The 17,407-nt window shown below is 44.0% G+C and overlaps 1 protein-coding gene across 2 annotated transcripts in view; it reads left to right on the top strand.

The window, feature by feature from the left end:
* grk6 (G protein-coupled receptor kinase 6) overlaps positions 1-17,407 on the top strand; it is a 36,583-nt gene that overhangs the window by 17,043 nt on the left and 2,133 nt on the right. Inside the window, exons 6-16 of one of the 2 annotated variants that reach the window (XR_007034863.1) lie at positions 1,789-1,881; positions 6,313-6,376; positions 7,384-7,524; positions 7,987-8,177; positions 8,260-8,297; positions 9,010-9,099; positions 9,195-9,403; positions 9,673-9,810; positions 10,349-10,486; positions 10,840-10,971; positions 11,476-11,591. Coding sequence is in view for 1 of the 2 variants with exons in the window: in XM_035178697.2 (XP_035034588.1) it covers positions 1,789-1,881; positions 6,313-6,376; positions 7,384-7,524; positions 7,987-8,177; positions 8,260-8,297; positions 9,010-9,099; positions 9,195-9,403; positions 9,673-9,810; positions 10,349-10,486; positions 10,840-10,971; positions 11,476-11,526 (1,285 nt within the window). In the remaining variant the exon portion in view is untranslated. Of the gene's footprint in view, positions 1-1,788; positions 1,882-6,312; positions 6,377-7,383; positions 7,525-7,986; positions 8,178-8,259; positions 8,298-9,009; positions 9,100-9,194; positions 9,404-9,672; positions 9,811-10,348; positions 10,487-10,839; positions 10,972-11,475; positions 13,076-17,407 lie in introns of those variants that run through there. The other variant, XM_035178697.2, reaches the window with a different exon arrangement.

Genomic DNA, 17,407 nt, shown 5'->3' on the forward strand with positions numbered 1-17,407 from the left:
GAGATTCGTGCTGCTGCCTGTGTTTCAGATTGGGGAAAAGAGAGGATTAGTTGGGTGTCATCAGCGTAGATGTGGTAGGAAAAGCCATGTGAGTGAATGAGAGAGTCGAGAGAGAAGAGGAGGGGACCCAGGACGGAACCTTGAGGGACCCCAGTAGTGAGAGGACAAGGTTCAGACACAGATCCTCTCCAAGTTACCGGTCAGGAACCTTCACGACGGAACATTAAACCCTGCACAGATACTTTCTCTGCTCAGCCTGAAATAAAACATCTCTTCTGATGAAGCGAATCACTGTTTGCTCTCCGCCAAAATCTCCCTCTGTCTTTCTCTGTGAGCTCACTGTTCTCCGGACACTTAAAAATAAAACGCTGTGATTCAGCTGCAGTCATGCACTGAAGCAGCACATCAAAACAAGTGCTGCAGGAAGCTGACCGCCTGAGCGCTGACCTGAATGTCTGCTCTGTCTCTGCACTCAGGATCTGGCGAAGGCTCAAATCTTTCATGTCACAAGGCTCGAGTCCAAGTGAAGTCATGAGTCACAGCGGTTAAAGTCAGCGAATAAGCAATTCTTCATTGTTTCTGTTTGGAAGTGAATCGGCCAGTTTGCGACTCGAGTCCGATTGGACTTGACGATGTGTGACTTCAGACTGGGATTGGCCTGGAGGAGAAAGGGGGCAGCAAGGCTCATGGTTATTGGTCGGTCGGGGGTGGGAAGGTCTGACTAAAGTCTGATGACGCCAAACGCCTCAGTGGCGCGTACTTCCATCAAGACCCATTCTCTAAACGAGCGGCAGCGACAGCGTGGACTCGAGGTGACGACTCACTTGATGAACAGCAGGTGGTTGTTTCATAAGCAGCAGATGTGCAACACGAACCGATAACCACATCTACCTGTACATGTGATCTCATACGTCACAACGCTGCACCTCACAGGTGTAGATTTACAAGTGGGCGTACATAGCTCTGTGCTCTAAGTGCTGCACTAGCCATACCCCCCTTCTAATTCATCCTCACACCCAGTCGATAATATGCGTAACAGAGCGATAAAGGGCATCACAGAGTGTGTTGTTTTGATACTCGTGTGGAGATGTGATGTGGTCGTTATCAGATGGTTCCACAGCCCTGCAGTACCCCCCCGCAGCCATGGGTGTTTCCCCGCTACAAGAGTCACAGTGAGTTCTCTCTTTGAGGCACGAGCAGGCATCTGCGCTGCCCTGCTCACATCTGGAGCAGAAAATAACACCGATAATTAATGCATGAACTGTGACACTCGAGGCAAGTTCATTTATATATAGCACCATCCAGACAAAAGACTCTATTCATAGAGTTTTACAGAGGACCAGGATAATTAGACACTTAAAATAGAACATCGTAAAATAATAAGACACGAGAAAATATAAATAAAACGGGTTAGAGGTTTGAACTCCTTCGGAACATGAAGAGTCACATGGTCTCTCTCCACATCTCCACTGCGCTGGAGCGTCTGGACACCATCTCAATATTTAATGTAACTGCTGTTTAGCCAGAGTTGCACTTGTTGTTGCTTTAAACGTACGATACACAACTTTGGCTTCAACATTAACAAAGGACCGACAGTTGTTAGTTGACGTTGTGAAGCAGCGTGGGATCATGGGAGTTAGTTTCTCATCCCATAATCCTCTTCAACTGTTTCTCCTTGGTCACATGTTTGAAGTTAAAGCAGAGACGGACAAAGCCACAGGTAAAGAGGATGTGACGCAGTTAAAAGGACAGTTTTTGAGCAGCTTCTCTTTTCTGCATCATTTCCAGGTTGATCCACGACTTCCTGAGCGTGGCGCCCTTCGCTGACTACCTGGACAGCATGTACTACAACAGGTTCCTGCAGTGGAAATGGCTGGAGAGGTAACGTCCCTTTGGTTTTTCTGCTGATGCTTCTCTCCGTTATCAGCACATTGTGTAACGACACACACATTAGTGCTACATTAGTCTAAATCTCCTTCACAGTACCAGTAACAACACGCTCAGCAGGTTGCCTCATTCCTCCCTGTTGTCCTCAGGTGAGAGTGATGTCACACTTTCAGCTGCCAGGCTTTTGTTTTGAAGCAAAAGTTAAGACGTTCAGTCGTTTTTAAATTTGATCTTCAATTTCCATCTTTCTTTTATCCACAGTGACGAGCTCAGGCCAAAATATTTCCTCTTCAGTTATGAACAGTTTGATTTATTTTGTTCCACGTTGGAACGTTGGGTTCTAGTGTTTCTTCTCATCGGGGAAAACAAACAATAACCATGTGTAACACAAACTTCTACTTTTGCTGCGTCAGGCTCAGGTCCGGTTTCCTCTGGGGCTCGGACCAAGCAGCCTCCTGAGCTGAGCTCTAATAACCACTGAACTCTGAAAAGTCTTTGAAAAGCAGATTGATGAGAAGTAACTGCTGCACCCAGAAAAGTTGATCCAGTCACGTAACGAACTCAAAGACACAAGTTCCCACAAGTTTCTTGAGAAATGAGCCTCAGAATCTGATGGAAATTCCAAGCTGCTGAATTCCTGGTATTCAGCTCTTCTCCCTCTGACGTGTTTGACTTCTGTCAGCGGAGGAATCAAGAAAAAGCTTGAGCCGGCGTTGGTCTCAGTTTTATCAGGTGTGTTCACGGACATCCGATCATTTCCCAGACTCCACTTTGAAAACCCGCAGTTAACAAACCACAGGTCACGGTGGAGAGGAGCGAGCGTTTAGGTTTTGAACCGTCGCTCTTCAAGGATCAGCTGAGACAAACCAGCTGGAATCCCCCCCGCTCAGTGGCCTGAACACAGAAGATCGCATCTGAAAAGAAAATATAAAATGAAAGAGATGAATGAGGTTTGTTTTCTTTCAGTTCCACGAGCTGCTTATCAGATAAAACCCCTGAATCTGAGAGTGTTCCAGGAACCATGGGGGGGGGGGCCTTGAATTTCTCAGTTCACCCAATGATGTTTGAAGAAGCTTTCACAAGCCACAGGGACACTGAGCCCCACCCACCCACCACAAACCACACACACACACTCACACACACTCACACGTGTGCTTCTAATTCTACAAATGCAGCGAAAACACAGAATCCACCAGAGACATATTTCATATTTAAAGTTAAAATGTGTCACAGCAGTGAATCTCTTCTTGATCAGATTCTTAATAGATTCTTGATCGTCTTGATGATTCTGCCGCTAAGTGGCGTCAGACGATCAGAGTGAAGGGAGGGCATCAGATGCTGTCCCCGCCTCCAAGGCCTCATGGTGGTGTGGAGCGGTAGTGAGCTCGGTGGGGGTGCAGTTCACGCTCCTCTCAGCCTCCTGCTCATTGAACCGCATGGAGCGGGCGTGGTTGTTACGGGCAAAATGACAAAATAAGGGGGCTGAAGGAAAGTTCCAGAAAATGTCCAGAGCGTTTGACTCGGAGGTTTGTGTTCTCACATACAGAACCTTTCAGGAACATGTCCAGACCTTAGTGCAGGTTTCAGATACAGTGTGGATATGGTCCGATACAGTCCTGCATCAGGGTTCTGGCTCAGATGGAAATCTTTAAATGATATTCTGGTCCAGTCCCGTGGCTGCATCGGCTTCTACTGGATTCTTTGTGCTGCATGTGGCTGTAATGGGGGAAACCGACGGTTCAGATCGGGCTCAGGCAGGTTTCTCTCGGCCTTGGTCGGGTTTGGACGACTCTCTGCTCTGAACGACAGAAACCAGGTCTGAAATCAGTGGTTCATCTACATCAGCAGGTGAACAGCATGTTTTACCAAATAGCTTCAGGTGCATCACCACCTCCCTCTGGACTGAACTACAGCCAACACACCTTCACACAGGACTCGGGTCCCTGGTCCAACACCAGCTGCTGTGCCACAGATTCCAGATGAGGGGTGTGTTTGTGGGAGTTATACCAGGTCGTTATGTTGAATACAGTCATGAGTAAAACTCTGGTTTCACATAATGAGAACTCTATCTCCTGCACAGAGCACCTTTCAAAACGGCCACAAAGTGCTTTTCAGTAAAAAGTCGATTAATTAAAGGTTAGAATCTTTGAGAGAAAGCGCTGAGATGAAGTGAGCTCATTGAACAGAGAGTTTCCTGAAGCGATCGGGTTCCTTCGCAGTCAGCAGATCTCAGATGTAAGAAGCAGCGTCACTGTTCAAAGTTTTAAAAAGTCCTGATATCAAGTCTGAAACCAGCCAGGAGTAATGTGACGTGCTCGTTCCTCTCAGAACCGAAGGTGTTGGAGTCGCTAGGACAAAGAGCGTCGCTGTGATCGAGTCTCAGGCAGATGAAAACATGGATGACCTTTTCTATATCTGAGAATGAAAGGAGTGATCTAATCTCGGTGAAATACCTCAACGGGACAAAGCCGGATTGTGCATCTTCAGTCGCCTGATTGTCAAACGACGAGCGATTCGCACAACTGGGCTAAAGGCCTCGCTTAACGAAAACATTACCGGATAAAGAACAGAGCAGATGAACCGTGAAGAGCTGGTGACTCGAGTCAGCAACACGCTCCTCAAACCTTCCTCCTTCCTGTAGCATCGGTGATTATTCTGCTCATCTTGTCCTCAGACTGTCTCTTTAAGACCCCCACTCCTGATAAAGCCCAGTCTGCTCTGATTGGTCAGCTGGTCCACTCTGTTGTGATTGGTCAACTGATTCTCGCACGTGGCTTTCTGTGTACAATTAGCACGTATACGCTGTTTCCTGTAAATGTGGGTAAAGAGGAGTTTTCCTTTCTTTCCTCCTGTGAGCGTTGTGGTCAATTCCACAAACGCACCACAAACTGCGGCGCTCTCTCACCTCCCGGGCGCCAGGCCCGAACAAGACCTGTGTCTGTTGACCTGGGAGTGAAGGACGATTGTATCCAGCAACATTACAGACAAAAGTCACAACTTTGTAGAACTTCTACATTCACAAAAAACTTTTATAACACACGAGAGGAAATAAACTCTGAAGAAACATCACATGTCTCCTTTATGATTAATAGAAACACACAGAAATGTTTCAGAATAGGAGGGTGACTTCACACCTGCACTAAAGCCCAACAGCTTGGTTCTCTAAATATGTTTAGATCCATGAATCTCAGAAAACTTTCTATCTCACAATGTTAAAGATAGTGATAAAAACATTCTGCCCCTTTGTCCGGATCACTCCACAGATTCACTGGAAACATGTTCACTAGTTTTTGCGTCATCCTGCTTCAAAACAGAGCAACAATCTCCTCGTCGTAGACATTGAGCAACATGTTGTTCCCCCGTGTCACTGCAGCGAAGTTCTGGTTTCTCTCGTCTCCTTCAACACAAGATAATAAATCTTTGCTTAGGAAAGATTAGAATCAAACCAGGGTGTGAGCGCTGCGGCTCCGTTCAGGTCTAAACGTGGTGACGCACAAAACAAGCAGGTGAAGCAGCACCACCGAGCTCATTAAGCAGAACATGACTCTTTGTTTTCATGAGTCTTTCCTCTCGGGTCTTTTTAATTTTCATGCTTGAACCAAGAGATTGTCCGGAGGGAGAAGAAGCGTGAGCGAGCAGGAGTTCGTTACCTGCTCAGCCTGTGGTTCTCCTACACGTGGCCCACGTGGAGGGTACAGATGTTTCTTTAAACCTCTGCTCGCTCTGTTGAAGAACTGGTTTTAATGAGAATAAGTCGTTTTTGTTGCCCCCTGGTGGCTGGTTCCAGAAACGTATTGCTCACAGCAACGTTTTAAACATGTTTTCCTGAAAGGTCCAGATGTTGCTTTTGGTCTCACACACGTCCTGTGGCCTCGTCCGCAGCCACGTTCAGATCTACAGCTGATGATAAAACCACGTTCAGATCTACAGCTGATGATAAAACCACGTTCAGATCTACAGCTGATGATAAAACCACGTTCAGATCTACAGCTGATGATAAAACCACGTTCAGATCTACAGCTGATGATAAAACCACGTTCAGATCTACAGCTGATGATAAAACCACAGCTTCTCTAAAGTGACCAGACTCCTCAGGGTCAGTGAGATGTGACACTAAACAAACAGAGACAGAGGATCTCTCTCTCCTGGTTGGAGGAGACCTTCTGTCCCCAGTGAAGGAGTCTAACCATCTCAGGCTCTTCAACATGGAGCAGAAGTTGAAGCGCTGCTCAGGGGACGGTTGAGATGGTTTGAATCATCTGCAGGACGTCTCCTGGGCGCCTCCTGTTGGAGGTTTATATACAACCTTAAACCAGTAACTGACCTAAATCTGTTTCCTGAGCTTAAATCACGTTGAGAACTAGTTTTAAATGGACCTGTAGATGTGTTGCAGTTCGCTCAGAGTTGTTTGCTTCTGTCCAACAGGCAGCCGGTGACGAAGAACACGTTCCGACAGTACAGAGTCTTGGGGAAAGGAGGTTTTGGAGAGGTGAGTACATCTGATTAGTTCAGGAGGTAAAGTTGTTGTTTGTCCGTCCCTTCGTCTTTCTGCAGGATTGACTCCCAAACTACTGAGATTCCATTAAATGGACCAAAGAACACATATATAATATCTTTGCCGCGTTTAGGTTTCATTTCAGTTTTTTATAAACTCTTTAGAAACAGATATTAACTCATATTTAACTGGAGTAATTGTGCTCTAGCCTCTGATTTACATTGTTCTCTGTGTAGAGGAAGAATAAAGAATCAAGTAAACCTGTTGATTTGAATTATAAAACGTTCACTTCACTGAAGGAAGAACTGAGCAGATTTCTGTGCTCGAGGAACACAACTCAACACAATTTAAATATTAAGGATTCAATGATATGTTTTATATCAAAGGCCAAAGGTCAACGTCACTGTGACGTCATAATGTTGTGTTGGTGAAACTTATTGACAGAGGGAAACAAGCTGATGGCTCTTTCATTTGGATCCTCATCGTTAAATCTGTGTCTGTAAATCATAATCTTTATTCTTCTCAAACTGAAAATCTTTATAACACAGTTTTTTAACTTATATCCGTGCAGGATAAAAGTTTTAAACACCATGAGCAGGCAAATAATATTTTGTAAAGTTGTTCACTTCGACAGGAAGTAGCCGAAGCAAACTAAGTAAACATTTCTTCCTCAGGCGTCGAACCACATCTTTCCTCAGTCTTCTTCAAATGAAGACTCATTTAGATGATTTAGAAGTTAAACTGAAACTTAGACTGTGATTGAGCAAAGAGCCGCAGCTTCATCAGAGAATCTGTCTCCTGGCTCCTGATGAAGGAGTTTATCTGCAGAGATCCAGTTACACTCCACTGAACTCTGTGCTGCACTGAGGTTTGGATTCTGATGTCACGGTGATGAACGATTAAACAGACGAGCAGTCGGGTCACGAGAAGATGTCATATATGAAAACAGAGTCCAGGTTCAGTTTATTAACGTGGATCATAACATTTCCCATGATTCCCAGGTGTGTGCGTGTCAGGTACGAGCCACAGGGAAGATGTACGCCTGCAAGAAGCTGGAGAAGAAGAGGATAAAGAAGAGGAAAGGAGAATCCATGGCGCTCAACGAGAAACAGATCCTGGAGAAAGTCAACAGCAGATTTGTTGTAAGAAGTTTTTTCTACTGATATTTTCACTGAATACTGAGTCTACCTATTCTTGACTCTGATTGGTTTGTAGACGCCATCTGAAGTCAGTTGGGGGGGGTAGTAGTCTTTCTGTTCTTTGTTCTTTGTTCCTACAAATATAGAATTTAGAATTCTCAGTAAATGAAAACAACACATTGTTCCGTCTGTGGTTTGTTGGACTCTTCCTGCTCTTTGTTCGATTTGGACGCAGGTCGGTCGGTTTGTCTCACGTCCGAGGAGAAGTCACAACTTCTCTTACTTACTTTAATTTGACAGAAATGTTGGCAGCGCTTCTTAATCGTAGAAAACATCCACATTAAGACACTGATCTCTTATGACACATTCAGTTTCTTTTAGTTAACGAAGGATATAAAGACGTAATGTGAGGCTCAAAGAGACACAGATCACCAGCAGGCCACTTTGACCCTCGTCCGTCTGCAGGTGAGCCTGGCGTACGCCTACGAGACGAAAGACGCCCTGTGCCTTGTGCTGACGCTCATGAACGGAGGAGACCTAAAGTTTCACATCTACCACATGGGCGAGGCGGGTTTCGACGAGACGAGAGCCGTCTTCTACTCGGCGGAGATCTGCTGCGGCCTGGAGGACCTGCAACGAGAACGCATCGTGTACAGGTCAGCGGTCACACCTCAGAGACAGGAAGCTCCCTCCCCTCCGTTCTGTCTCTAACTGTCGCTCTCTCTCTCTGTGGCACAGGGACCTCAAACCAGAGAACATCCTGCTGGACGACCTCGGTGAGTAACAGTCATCGGCTCCATTCTTTAAAACCCTTCACGCCACAATCTGTGGTGTCTGCGATGAGCTCGTGCTCCTCTTGCTCTCAGCCGAATACAATGAGATCTTCTGAATAAACGTTTCACTTTCTCAAACCGATTGAAACCTTGTTCATGAGTCTGAACCTGAGCCGGAGCATTAAACCAAAATCCATTCCATCAGTCTGTGTGGATGAATTTCCAGCGGGAACCACCGGGGGGCGCTTTGACTCCAGCAGACCAGTGTGCAGCCTGCATCAGTCTCTGCTGACGAGTTTAATCATCACAGTTAGACTCTAATTTAAAGAAAGGAGGAAGAAGTAGTAAGTTTCATTTAGAGCTGTTAAATCTGCCTGTGAAGATTCAAGGAAACAAACTGTTCGATGACGTGGTTCTAAACTTTAAACCGGAGCGAAGACGTTTCCCATCAACACGAGACGTGGACTCATTTCTTCTCAGTGTCCTCAGAGTCGTGAGCGGCAGGTTCCTGAGGACTCAGACTTTAATGCTTGATTAGTCGGTGATGTTATTCATTAAACTACAGAGAATCCAACTGAATCGTAATAATAATATTGACTTTATTCCCTTTAAGTGACTCCAATGCTCCGTCATACTACATAATAAATAAATAAAGTGTAGTCATCTAATCAGTAGTATTATTATTAATGATGAATATTCATCTTTGTGTCTTCAGGCCACATCAGGATATCAGACCTGGGTTTGGCGGTTCATGTTCCAGAAGATCAAACCATCAAGGGCCGGGTGGGAACAGTGGGATACATGGGTGAGTGACGTCTGAGCTGAGCAACTCCAGTTTGATCTGTTGATCCCAGGGGGGGGGAGTCACGCTGTCTTTGTTCTCTCTCTCCTCCTCCTCAGCTCCTGAGGTGGTGAAGAACGAGCGCTACACCTTCAGCCCGGACTGGTGGGCGCTGGGCTGCCTGCTGTACGAGATGATCGAGGGCCAGTCGCCCTTCCAGCAGAGGAAGAAGAAGATCAAGAGGGAGGACGTGGAGCAGCTGGTGCGGGAGGTGGAGGAGGAGTATTCCAGCAAGTTCTCTGAAGACGCCCAGTCCCTCTGCAGGATGGTGGGTGGAGTCCAAACCTCAGTTTCTGTTTGCAAAGAGTTTCTACGTGTCCGTGTGACCTCGGGCTGGTTGATCAAATTATTAGAATTAGGTGGTTGAAGGTCAAAGGTCACTGTGACCTCACAAACCTGAGAAATCCATCAATCAACTGCATCTCGTTCTTCTCATTGTTTTATTATGACTGTTGAGATTATTTGCTTGTACATGTTTACATGAGGAGATTATTCTGATTATTCTTCACAGTGAGTTCACGTCTTTTTGTTTTTCAGCTTCTCGCCAAAGACCCCGCAGAGAGGCTGGGCTGCCAGGGGGGCGGAGCCTCGGAGGTCAAAGCTCATCCCATCTTCCGCTCCATTAACTTCAAACGCTTGGAGGCCGGGATGCTGCAGGTCCCGTTCATCCCTGACGTAAGTCTGAGGGACGTTATCCACGTTTCGTCAGTGACGAGCGCAGCCACACAGATGCTGTTATATATGATTATTATCGTCATTAATAAATGATTTACTGCTGTTGATTTTCATGTTTTACATGTCGACTGGTTCCTGGTAAATGTGTTTATTAAGATCTTGTCTAGTCTGGATGAGGCTCAAAGCTCTTCACAGAACAGTTTGACCTTCACACATTTAAACACACAATCATACATTCATCTATGTGCAGCACCTTTCTATCTGACATCACACACACACACACACACACACACACACACACACACACACACACACACACACACACACACACACACACACACACACACACACACTTCAGTGTCTTGCTCAAGGGCACTTCTCCTTCTCTTGAGTCTGTTAAATAACCGACAATCTTCAGACCAAAGTTCACAACTTTACAAAATCTGGACGTCTGGAAACTGAAACGTGTCTTTATTCAACTTTACATCCTGTGCTGAGGACATGTGTGTGTGTGTGTGTGTGTGTGTGTGTGTTGCAGCCCCAGGCGATCTACTGTAAAGACGTCCTGGACATCGAGCAGTTCTCCACAGTTAAGGGTGTCGAGCTGGAGCCGAAAGACGAATCATTCTACAGCAAAGTGTCGACGGGAAGCATCTCCATCCCCTGGCAGAACGAGGTCAGACACACACACACACACACACACACACACACACACACACACACACACAGTTGTGTTTTATCTGTTATTCCAGCTCTGTTCTCTTTATTCTAATTATTTCACCACGAACACGAAGGGTTTAACTGAAATTAATTAACTGATTAAAAAGCGGAAGGGAAGAATCTTTCTTTTTGTCTAATTAAGTCTGTGTTCATAAATTTGAACTTAAATGAAATGTAATGTAACTTGAAACTGGAGGAACAAATAAATATAAATATGAATTTAATGGTTTTTCAATATGTTTCATATCAAAACCTGAATTAAATTTCTTTGAAGGGTTTGATAACAACAAGTTGGATGTTTCTCTGCAGATGATTGAGACGGAGTGTTTCACTGAGCTGAACATTTTGTACCAGGACGGGACGGTCCCCCCCGACCTCGACTGGAGAGGTCAACCGTCTCCTCCCCCCAAACAGGGACTCCTGCAGCGGCTGTTCGGCTCGGTAAATGGCGTTAAAAGTAAAAGACGGCGGCGCCCGTATTTGAGATTTAGCTTCATTTGTGTACAACGGGAGGAAGTGGAGACGCGTCGTCCATCTTACACTGTGTGGTCTGAACTCTTTAAAGTTCCCTCCACTCAAGTGCGTTTACTATTTTTACTTCTACGAGATTCAGGCCTTGTCCACTTTCACACAAATGATCTGCGTCCAGATGAGAACACGTCAACAAACGCTCAAATAACTTCGAGTCAGACGTCTGTTAGTGTCAGTAATGTTGAGCAGTGATGCTAAATGTAGCTGCTAACTTGTAACTAGACGTATAATCGCTAACCGCACGTAGAGAAACTGGTTTAAAGACTCTGGTGTTGTTGTTTCTGTTACACAGAAACCAGAAACCAGTGACGAGTCTGAAACACACAGGACTAAATTAGTTTTACTAAACCGTCGTGAAGCAGCGCGGCATCATGGGAGTTTCTATGATCACTGACTCTCTGTCTCCCTCTGCAGGAATGCTGTGGTAACTGCAGCGACAGTGACGAGGAGCCCACCAGGCTGTGACACACACACACACACACACACACACACACACACACACACACGCACACACACACACACACACACACAGGATCTTATTTGTTTACAACTTTTGCACATTTGTATTTTTAAGATAGTTCTATCTCTAAAAGTCAGAATGTATATTTTCATCATTATTTAAATCGTGAATCGTCGTCGCTCAGGAGACGGAAACAAGATGAACCTTTTTTTTTTTTCCTATTAATTTTTTGTCCAGGGAAGTTTTTTTTCTTCCTCCTCATTCGTCCACACATTTCCACGTTATTGAACCAGGAGCTGCCGCTCCACTGGACCAATGGCCTGCTGTAGAAGTGCCTTGCTCGTGGGCACCGTGGCAGAGGGGAGGACTGAGCATTGATCTCTTTACGCTTTCCCACTTTGTCCGTGAGGCTCATGAACTGTGACCACTTGACTTGCTCCGCCCCCGTCCTGCTGTGGCAGAACTCGCTCTCTTCTCTCGTCTCTTCCACTGGACGTTTGAGGAACGTGACGTCAGAACCAGGAAGTCGACATCTGCAGATATTGTTTATAACCACGTTGTTTTATTTCATCATGAAATGTGAGAATCGATCTCTGCGTCAGTTCGTCTTCAGGGACTCGTCGGCTTAAAGTGAAAAACACCTTTTTTGTTCATCCTTCATTTTCAGCCCCAGTTTCAATAATCATATTATTACTCAACTCAATTAACTGAATCTTCAAACTATAATTATGACGCTGTGGTTGATTTCGCTCCAGTTTCAGTCCACAATTCTTTTGACTCATATGAGGAGACTGTGACCTTTGACCTCTGAAATCGAATCAGTTCATCTGAGTCCAAGTGACAAGTGATCAAATGTGAATAAAGTCCCAAAACGCAGACTTGAAATATGTTCAAGAGGCAAAACACCTGTGAGGTCAAACAACTTCACCTGAAATCTGACCAACGAATCTGAGTCCAAGTGAACATTTGTGCCAAATTTGAAAAGATTCACTCGCTGTGTTTTTGAGAGAACGTGTTCACAAGGCACAAAGTGTTAGTGACGTCACTTTGACCTTTGACCTTTGCCCTTCGACCACCACATTCTCATCATCTCATTTGTGAGTTCAGGTGAACGTTTGTACCAGATTTGAAAATGTTCCCTTTAGGCGTTCTTCAGATATTTGATTTACTTTCCTACAGAGAGAAATTGTCGGGAGACGAGAAACAAAACTCAAACACAAGTTTAGTTTCAGTTTGTTCAGATCAAACAGTCGTTGAAGTTCAAAGGAAATCAGCACATAACTTCTCAGGGTTTATTCACGATTTCATTCACTGTTCCTTTGTTTTTCTTTGCTCTTGAGCTGAATCGATTCATTAAGATAAAACCCAGTCGATCCCCGTCAGGACTCTGGTCACATGATCACCGTCACCGAGCCGACGACGGGACGAACTGAAGGTGTCGGTTGAAATCCTGCGTCTCATGAGGCCTCAGCTGGTTCTGTTGCAGTCGATTCTTCCTCAAACTATCTATGGCCTCTGATTCTAAGCTAATAAAATGAAATACCTCTGAATGTACAAACGGCTGAAGTGTTGTTTGTGTGAGACGACGGAAACCACTTATCATCCTGTTCCTATATTATTATATATATATATATATATATATATATATATATAATATCATTATTCAGGTCAGGTTCTCTGCAGAACATCTTTAAAATAACCACTGTTGAGCTGCACAGGCTTAAAAGGAAATAAAAAGAATATAGATATATAATAAAATACGAAAGCAGTGGAAGGTTGAATATCATAAATAATTGAGAATTAAAATGTTGCATAGTAACAGAAATCAAGGTCAAAGTCAGTGAGAAGAAAAGGTTTTAAACGAGCAGTGATTTTAACCATTTAGGAACAAAGTGTTTCACAGTGAATAAATATCAACAATCGTCCAAAATGAACTAAACTCTGAAGATTCAGCAACAAACTTAACAGAGAATTTAAGCTTTTAAACTTTTTAAAGTTCGTTTCCAAAGAAAAGTATTTTTCATTAAAACAATTAAAATAAAAAGATAAAGTAACATGACACTGAATTTAGAAAAATATGCAGCATCTATATTTAGAACAAGTTATTTACTCATCAACTGATCATTTTAAAATCAGCACTTGGATGATTTGATGTTGACACTTGGTCATGGTTATTTTATGAAACTGGTTCCACGAACATTTGACACAATTCTAGAAGAATCAGTGAAATATGAGTCGAGTCCATCAGGAGAAAATCACGTGTTGGGGGGTTTCAAAGTTTAAATGTTTTAATGTTTCCTCCTTCGTTAAACTGCATCACAACATTTCTGTTTCTGTTAACTTCCTTTGATCCTCGATAAGGAAACTGTCGTCACTCTCTTGAATTCCTCCTGAACCTTCAGCGCATTCATTCTTTTCAAATTCTTTCTCAGATGAAACGTTATGAAAGAACTTTTCAAGGAAACTGAAAAAAAACTGAAGCTCTTTTACAAAATGTGACCTCAACTGAGTTCAGGTCACTGAGATATGTTTTCTGCCAATAAAGAGGACGAGGAATAAAGTTCTGAAAATTATTAATTTTGTCCCTGGATTCTAAGATTCTTTTTTTCTAAATAAAGGTTTCATGATCCTCCTCTGAAAAACACATTTTGATAAAGCTACTTTTTAATTTGTCAGAACTTATAATAATTAAACCAGTTCAGCAAAACCAGAAATCAACATAACTTAGAAGTTAGTTTAATGTTCTCTACCATCACAGTGACGATACTGACCCCTGGTGGCTCCGCATAGTTAACATGTCGGTAAATCATCCGCTGTCTTTTAATTCAACATTTTAACTGGACGGTGTAAAAACAGGTGAAATCCAAACTGACCACAGACGAGAACAAAGCAGAACAATCACATGACTCACGAGCTGGAAACTGCATCTGGAGGAAAGAGACGATGCTGATTCACTGAGAAGTTCTTAAAAAGTAGAATTAATAGTTTTACTTTTCCTTTAAAACAAACTTTATTTGCTCACCTCAGCCTGATCGTAAACCTGCTCGGCCGAAGTCAATACTGTTACGATGTTTTGAACAAGTGTCGTATTCATTTGAACTAGATTTTTTGTAAAGTGAGCAGAGGTGAGGCTGACTCCTGATTGGTCGAGTGTGTGGATCAGTGCGACCTCGGGAAGTGACGTCATCACCACAAGATGGCAGCGTTGGTATCTGAGATATTGTGTCGTCGTCTTTATTGAAACAAACTGATCCGAGCATTAAGTCTGCGCATGTTCAACTCCTCTAAACACTCGCAGCTAGAGAAGTGATTTCCTGATGACTCTTCAGTCTGAACCGAAACATCAGGTGTGAAACGTTCCTCAGAGCAACAGAGCAACGATCACTCAGCTTCATCATCAGCCTCACGACTCAAACACGATGTTCACACACTGATCTCTGGCAAACAGACGGGAACATCTCGTCCTCGGGAGATAACGACGATGGTTCGAGCTGCAGCGACGAGTCGGGACGAGGAGTCTCTTTAGTTCTCCGTCTAATCAGGACCCGTCTCACACCAGGTGAGAGAGGAGCTGTGATTAGCTGATGGAGACGATGAGACTCTGAGTGGATCATCGGGGACATTTCTTTTCTTTCTGAAGAACTCCAGGAACAGACTTTTCTTTTTCATCTCTTCTTTTGTTCTTCTCTCATCCGTCATCACATTCCTTCCTCTCTACCTCCTGCGCTCTCGCTCTCCCTCTCTCCCTCTCTCCCTCTCTCCCTTTCCCTCTTTCTCTCTCTCTCTCTTTCTCTCTCTCTCTCTGTCTCTCTCTCTCTCTGTCTCTCTCTCTCCCTCTCTCTCTCCCTCTCTCTCTCTCTCTCTCTCTCTCTCTCTCTCTCTCTCTCTCTCTCTCTCTCCCTCTCTCTCTCTCTCTCTCTCTCTCTCTCTCTCTCTCTCTCTCTCTCTCTCTCTCTCTCTCTCTCTCTCTCTCTCTCTCTCTCTCTCTCTCGTTGTCAGAGCAACAGCCCACGATGAAAATCTGGGGCCAAAGTTATTAAAAGTTCTTTGAACAGTTTAAAACAAATCTAATCCAAGATAGTTTCAGCTCCTCTGACCTGGTGCTTTCAGGTAAACAATGTTAAACTGAAAACATTGTATTATAGATGAACAGGTCCTCTGTGTCGTCATGGTAATTACCAAATCTACCAAAGCAACCTTTTCTAAACTTGGAGGAGGGACGGGATGTGAGCCGAGGATCAACTGGATCCAGATAAACCGGCGGATCAAGGTTTTGTTCCACTTCCTTTAACACTGCAAGTTATAGTGTTAGCTATGACTGAGTTAGAGCGTTAGCTATGACTGAGTTAGAGCGTTAGCTATGACTGAAGTTAGAGCATTAGCTATGACTGAGTTAGAGCGTTAGCTATGACTGAGTTAGAGCGTTAGCTATGACTGAGTTAGAGCGTTAGCTATGACTGAGTTAGAGCGTCAGCTATGCCAGAATTAAGCGTTAGCTATGACTGAGTTAGAGCGTCAGCTATGACTGAGTTAGAGCGTTAGCTATGACTAAGTTAAAGCGTTAGCTATGACTAATTAAACATGCTCTGTGAATTAGAGCGTTAGCTATGACTAAGTGAGAGCATTAGCTATGACTAAGTTGAGCGTTAGCTATGACTAAGATAAGCATTAGCTATGACAAATTGGCATTAGCTATAAAATTAAGCGTTAGCTATGACTGAGTTAGAGCGTCAGCTATGACTGAGTTAGAGCGTTAGCTATGACTGAGTTAGAGCGTTAGCTATGACTGAGTTAGAGCGTTAGCTTCTCTTGTTGATCCGTTTCTACACTTTGGTTCATGTGGAACATTTGATGCAGCTGTAAACTTTGTATGAAGATGAACAACAACCAGTGAAACCTCTTTAAAGAGCAACTTGATACCTGAATGGTTCTTGGGCACAAACCATGAGGACATTTACACTTTGTCGACGGTTCGACTCCCAGCCGGTTACTTTAGGTCTCTTCATTATATAGAAGTAAATGATGAAACAAATTATTGATAATTAAAATGTCCTCATGTTTGGTCTGAACTGAAGAGCGACTGGATGTCAAAGAGTTATTTATTATAAACTAAAGTAAATGTATTTATGCTCTGATTGAACAATGGTTTCATGAATTTGTGCTGAATTCTAAACACAAGAGAAAAGTAAAACTTTAAATTCGAGAGAGGAGCGAGGTAACTCAGCTGCTGTTGCTACGGCGATGAAGATGATTTTATCACACTGCGGTTTAAAATAAAGCTCAGAGACATTAAAGGCCGATAAAGAAAAATGAAAATGTTCGTCAGTGCAGAAACAAACTTCGTCCAGGTGGGTCAACATCCATCCTCTGTCTGTTACCATGGCAACCCGAACTCACGGAGGATCGAAATGAACGTGATGGAAGTCGACACACGTCCACAGTCTCTGCTGCTCGCTGCGATTTATTTTGTGCTGTTGTGTTCAGAGGACGAGTCGTCAGCTGATTTCATGATTACATCCACCTCCTTCACGACGCAGATAAAGAGACTGAAGAGGCTCCGCAGCTTCTCGGTAATCAGGACGTGAGCCGAGACTCGAGCAGGAGGCAGAATGAACTCTGGATTATTATTCATTTATGAACTCTGGATTATTTTCACATTCTCTCCTGCTGAGCCAGAACCTGGGGAAACGTTTTCTGATTCCCATGATGCTCAGTTCGGTGCCAAAGCTCCTCCGGGGGTTTAATACTCATATTGTATATACGTTATAATGAAATGACTCCATGTAGTTTGTTCATGTCAACATGTTTATATCCAGGGAGGCTGGTAGATGAAAGGAATCAGACGTGTCACAACACAATGTGGAACACCCGCTGCCGTCGTGACTC

This window comes from Hippoglossus stenolepis, chromosome 15, assembly GCF_022539355.2.
Source record: "Hippoglossus stenolepis isolate QCI-W04-F060 chromosome 15, HSTE1.2, whole genome shotgun sequence".
In the NCBI taxonomy this organism is placed as follows: Eukaryota; Metazoa; Chordata; class Actinopteri; order Pleuronectiformes; family Pleuronectidae; genus Hippoglossus; species Hippoglossus stenolepis.